The following is a 6,297-nucleotide window of genomic DNA, read 5'->3' on the forward strand; positions in this document are numbered from 1 at the left end:
ATTATGTGCTTTACCATATTACCTTGGGAGAGGGAGGGGAAACATATGTTTTTTTTCCTTTTTTTTCCCTTTTTTTTTCCTTTTTTTTTCCTTTTTTTTTCCTTTTTTTTTTTTCTTCTCAATGCAACTTAAACGAGATTAGCCACAAATTGACATTGCTATTTGATCGTCACTTAATTATTATTCTATCATAGTCGGACAAAATTAAAAAAATATAATACATAAAGCAAATAATAAAATAGTGTATAATGAAAGCACACAATAAATGTAATAATTCTTTCTTTTGAGCAAGAAAAAGGAAACAGGTTTTTCTTACACAAGATTTTCACTATCCACATGGACACTCATTTCACGGTGTTTTGAAAGTATTTGTGTCTTAAATTTTGCTAGTGTTCCTTTAATTTTTATGGCAAAAAATTTTCATATTGGTTTCCTTAGAGGAGATGAAACAAAATTGTTATAACCAGTTCTGACCATGTTACCTCAGCATTACTAGCAATGTCGTTGCTGGTAGTGTTTCAAACCAAAAAAAAAAAATAAAATAAAAAATAAAATAAAAAATAAAATAAAAAACGTGAAAAACATAAAAAACTATACATTAACGTACACTGCGAGCACACAATATATAAACCCATAGGGAAGTATAAAATGCACATGACGTTGTAATCGATTAAAACAAAACAAGAAAAAGGTAATAGAGAAATATGTTATGTACTACTACATAGAATTGTACATGCAAAAGGAGCATAAAATACTTGAAAAAAAGAAGTAAAATTGGATGAGAAATTCATATATTTTCATTATCTTGTTGAAATTAAAAAAATATATATAATATTACGAGCAGATTGGTACTTTTTCGAAGTTTCAGTTATTTGAGAGAATTCTTAGTTTAACATTTTTAAACTCTTTTCTGCTTTATTTTCATCCGCATACAGTTACATGCATATGTTCATATATGTGTATTGTGACCTTGTAAGGGTATGAATATTTTTTTATTTTAACCTAGCACTGTGTTTTGCTTTTTTTTTTTTTTTTTTCTTATTGTCACATCATTTGATTTTGTATATATGTGTTTTTAAAACTTTTCACACATTCTCTATTTACACATTTGAGATTTTTCCTTTTTTATTTTATAATGTATTTTTGTTCCATTATGTATTCTTATATTTATTACATTTTTTTTTTTTTTTTTTACTACATTTTTTCTTTTTACTACATTTTTTTCTTTTTACTACATTTTTTCTTTTTACTACATTTTTTTTTTCTACATTTTTTTTATTTTTATTAAATTTTTTTTACCTTTTTTCTTACCTTTTGGCGCTCTTGCACACTTGCCATTTTACGGTTGCCTTCCCCTTAACGGTAATACCCGATGTTCTGATATTTTGGTGGAAAGTTGAATGATCAACACATGTCAACATATGTAAACTGAATCTCTTAAGGTGTGGAATTTGCTTGTCCCATTTTTTTCTTTCTTCCTTATTCTGATTGCTACCGGAGTTCATTTAGGATAGAGTACCTGTAACATTTGAAGTGTGAGTTTATTTTCGAAAAATAAGGCTAAACGTAGGAAAGACGAATGTGTGCAAAATTATATGTCCAAATATGGAAGCACAATTACGGCTGCACACGTATAAATACTTTCAAGATGGGACGCGTGCACCTTTATGGGGCTTATTTGTTTACGCATAAAAATAACAGTACTTCGTTTTATGCTTTTTTTTTTTTTTCTGACTTCTTCTGCACGAGAGCAGAAAGACTATGAATTTCTTTGGCTAATCTGCTTACGAATTTCTTCTGATATTTAAATGAATGCATTTGGTTCGTTTACAACCTCCTTTTGCTTGTTTTTTTCCCCCTCGTTTGGGTCGTTCATTTGGTTGTAATAATTAACAGTGTAGTTGTAAATTTTGTCTATTGTAAATGTATTTTCCATCTGTGTGTTTTCTGTACTCCTAAATTTTTCTTTTGTTGTTTCACCTGTTCCGGGAGATGTATTTGTCTCTTTCCATTGTATTTGATTATCTGCTGCGTCCTCTTGGGAAGCATTTGTATTATCTATACTAATCGTCGTTTGTAGATTATCTAAGCAGTTTGTTTCGTTTTTAAAGAAAAAAAAATGTCTCAGCATATCTACGTTATTTTCTTCTTTGACCGTCTTCTCTTTATCAACATTTTGAAATACTTTTGACTTTTCATTAAAGCAAGAATCATCAATCATTTTATCCGTGTGTGTGTCGCCATTAGAATTGTGTATTATGTTTTTTTCATTTTCCTCATTTTTTTCTCCAATAAGTTCTTTAAACATTGATGTGAAGTCTCTGGAATTATTTAAATGATTAATGTTCTCAAAAAAGTAACTTTCCTTTTCTATATTGTTTTTGCTAGTTAGCTCTTTTTCCTGATATTTCGCACTGTTGCTTCCATAAATATTTTCGTGACTTCGATTATTGTCATTATTTTGGATTTCTTCTAGAGTAATTGACTTATACGCTTCACTTCTGCTATTCATATTGTCACCCGTTACATGCTTACATGACAAGAATTCGTTTGAGTTGTTACCATTCTCTATATGGGTTACAGATTGGATATTTTTATCTTTCAACGGGAGTATTCCTGTGTGAGTTACATTTTGTAAATTTTCATTTACATATTTATTGGTATTATCTTTCACATCATTATTGTTTAGTTCGTTTGTTTCTTTTTTTCGTTTTTGATTCATTTTATATAAATTCAATTGCATCAACTTGTTTTTTAAATAAATTAACTTCTCATCATTCAAAGGGTTATCTTCTTCTCCGCTTTGTTCTTTATGAATTCGTTTGTCTCTTGGAATTATTTTCTTGTTTTCATCTGCTATGTCAATTTCATCCACTTTATTATATTCTTCACTGTTTTCCACTGATGATTCTTCTTCATCCAAAATATCATGATACTTAGGATTGCTTATCCTGTTGTCTTGGAACAGAATTTCATTTTTGTATGGGGAATCATTACGTATGTCATCTTTATTAACAGGAATTTGTGAACCCATTTTGTATCCACATTTGTTGGGAACATCACTTGTGTGATTATCTGGAAGGGAAATCATCTTGTCTGTTTCTTCGATATACTTATCGTTTTTTCGCTTGGATATACGATTAAACATGTTAATTAATTTCTTTTTTTGTTCATAATGATCATAGTATGATCGATTTTCCTTTTTTATTTTCCTCCTTTTTTGAACTATTCTTTTGTTATTTTTACTTGAAAAGTATTCTTTGCTTCTATCTTGGTATAATTTACTCCACTTTGTTTCATATTTTGTAATATTTTCATCGGATGTGTTGAATCCTGTTTCACTTTGATATTCCTCATTCTTAAAATATGAATCATCGCCTTTGTTGCCAGAATGATTATTACTATTTTCATTGAAAATATTATTTATTTTCTCATAATTTGAATTGTTTGTCCCCACATTTATTTTGTTTATGTTCATATTCATGTGGAGATCACCATGAATGTTATTACGGAGATTGTAAGAATTGTTGAGATTATTTTCGTCTTTGACAAAACCTTTTTTTTTTTGTATATGTTTTTCATGGTAATGTTGTTGTAAGTCTGTTTCTCTGAGTGAGTCCTTACAGGTGCCCCGATGGGCCAAGTGTCCATTTTTCCCTTTTCTACTGGGGTCTTTTTTTGTGTGTCCTCCTACCTGATTACCAATATGATGATCGATCTGGTGATCAATATGATGATCGATCTGGTGATCAATCTGATGGCCAATGTGGTGATCAATCTGATGGTCAATGTGGTGGCTAATCTGGTTACTGAAGTTGTTAATTTGGCTATTCATTTGGTTAAACATCTTATTGCTTTTTTGCATATACATATGATTATTTACCTGATCATGTAAATTATTTATCTGAATTTTAATGTTACTTATTTGTCTTTGTATATAGCTACACACGAGCGAATTGGAACTTTCATGTATGTTTTCACTTGATAGTTTCTTATCTAACTGTTCGTTTAAAATTTTCGCGTAGTAATCTATTTGTTTATACATTTTATTAATTTTTTTCGTGAATAAAATATCGATTTCACTATTGACAATATTTATATCGTCATTTAGATTATTTATGTGGTTATCAATTAATTTGCTCTTTAAAATGTTAATTTTGTTATTCAGAACATTTATTTTTCCACTCTTTTGGTTATTGATTGTTTGCATTTTGTGCTTTGCATTGACAATGTCCAAGTTCAGACATTCTATTTCTTTTTGCACTTTCTGAAATTCGTCGTTCTGGCCATAATTCATTGTACGTTCATATCTTTTACAATCTTGCACACTCTCTTCATGTGTAAAATTTTCATAAGGGTTGCTTTCATGCCAGTTATTTTTATGACGATTATTTTCATTCCAGTTATGTTCATTCCAGTTATTTTCATTCCAATTATATTCATGCCGATTATTCTCATGCCGATTATTCTCATGCCGATTATTCTCATGCCGATTATTCTCATGCCGATTATTTTTATATGGGTTATTTTCATAATGGGGTGTGTTTGCATCATCACTTCCTTTTTTATAACTTTCCTTCATTCGATCTGTTTGGAAATATCCTCTTTTTTTCCACTGATCCTTTTGGTATTTAGAATGTGGCAAAACCTTTTCTTTTGGAGGTTCGTATTCCAATTTCAACGTATTCACTTCTGGTTCTGAATACATTTCATCATTTGATTCACTACTTATGTCACTACATTTTTCCGTGTATATGTAAAAGTCACCGTTAGTTTTTGTTAGGGCTTCCCCATCAGATGATATTTCATTCTGAATTATGTTCTTCTTATCATTAAAATCCGTTTGGTCCTCCAATTTTTTCGTATATATATTTTCTTCCATTTTGTAAACGGGTCCTTCATCTTCATCATGGTTCTTATTCTTTCCTAATTGAATTTCTGCGTTCTCCTTTAGGAAGCTAAAGGGTTTTATCACATTGTTCGAGATAAAAGATTCATTTATCGCGCTACTTATATCTAAATTTGGAATTACATCGTCAACTTCACAAACATTTTTAATGGGTAATGCACATTCTATATTATACACATCTTCATGTGCATGCGAACCTTCCATAAGAAATATTCCTTGTGAGGTATCATCTAGCTTTTTTTTGTCGTCACTTTCTTCATTACTCTTCTTGTGGTTAAAAATGCTGATTTCATTTTTAAACTTATCAAAAATAAAAACATCTCTTGGATCACTATCCCCAACATTTGGAAAGTTATTCTCACTCGTATTTTGTTTTATCTTTTCCTGATTTTTTAAAGCATTTGATATTTTCTCCTTTATATATTGATATCGATAAATTTTATTCGTTTCTACTTTTCTATCTTTTGTAGTTGTATTTATTGAAACTTTTTCAACCCCCTTCCCTGTGTAAATATACATGTCCGTTACTTCTTCCTTTTTCTCATCATTTTCTTTTTGGATATCTTCAAACAGCTGACCCTTTCCCAATAAGGTTAAATATTCCACTCGGCTACAAGGTGCGTAAAAAAAGGTATGGAGATATGACGGTACAACAATATGTTAATAATGTAGGAAATGTACTATATGCATGAAGAGTGAATACTTTTGTTACATATTTGGCACAATGATGGCTAAATTATGCGAAAATTTTTTGTACATTTTTCCCTCATGCGTCTTTAAAAGGGATGTAGATTGGAGTGTCTATATCGTTTTAATGACAATTATGTACATGTAGATACAGAAGTTGATGAATAAAAATAAACATACAAGCATACCTTTTTTTTTTATTCCCAGAGGAGTTAGGCTTATTCTGTAAAATTTTTCATTACATAAAAAAAAAAAATAAATAAATGAAAAGTATAAAAATATAGTACAGTACATTATAGTATATTTGAAATGGTACTAGCATGTAGCAAACGCTACATAATAACTGCAAACTGAATTTCACATAAAAGGAAAAGAAAAAAAAAAATTCAAACAAAACGTGCGAGCAACATACATTGTATATACTCCAGGTATTGTTCTTGTAAATTATCGTATTATCATTTTTCATTATTTGTGTTTTTTAAAAATTATAATTGTAAAAGTCGATTGTATTTATTTCAGTTATGTCATTTAGCTTTTTAAAAGATTTAAAAAAAAAAATATATCTCGGGCGAAGGAAATTTGTTATTTAAGTTTTTCCATTTCGAGTAGTTTATATCTACAAGGTGGGTGAGAAAAATATGTTTGCATTCTGGAGCCAGGTGTGCACGTAAAATTTTATGCATGCATATGCAGGTGGCAAA

At 29.6% G+C, this 6,297-nt stretch overlaps 1 protein-coding gene across 1 annotated transcript; it reads right to left on the reverse strand.

The window, feature by feature from the left end:
- Positions 1-1,804: 1,804 nt before the first annotated feature.
- On the reverse strand, positions 1,805-6,062 carry PGO_133940 (conserved Plasmodium protein, unknown function; the record flags this gene model as incomplete). The annotated part of the gene is made up of 3 exons (XM_028689910.1): positions 1,805-5,519; positions 5,785-5,819; positions 6,009-6,062. The coding sequence occupies 3 exons, from the start codon at positions 6,060-6,062 to the stop codon at positions 1,805-1,807; spliced, it is 3,804 nt and encodes a 1,267-aa protein (XP_028545711.1).
- Between the last annotated feature and the right edge of the window lie 235 nt (positions 6,063-6,297).

The sequence above is a fragment of the Plasmodium gonderi genome (assembly GCF_002157705.1).
Source record: "Plasmodium gonderi DNA, contig: Chr13, whole genome shotgun sequence".
NCBI lineage: Eukaryota > Apicomplexa > Aconoidasida > Haemosporida > Plasmodiidae > Plasmodium > Plasmodium gonderi.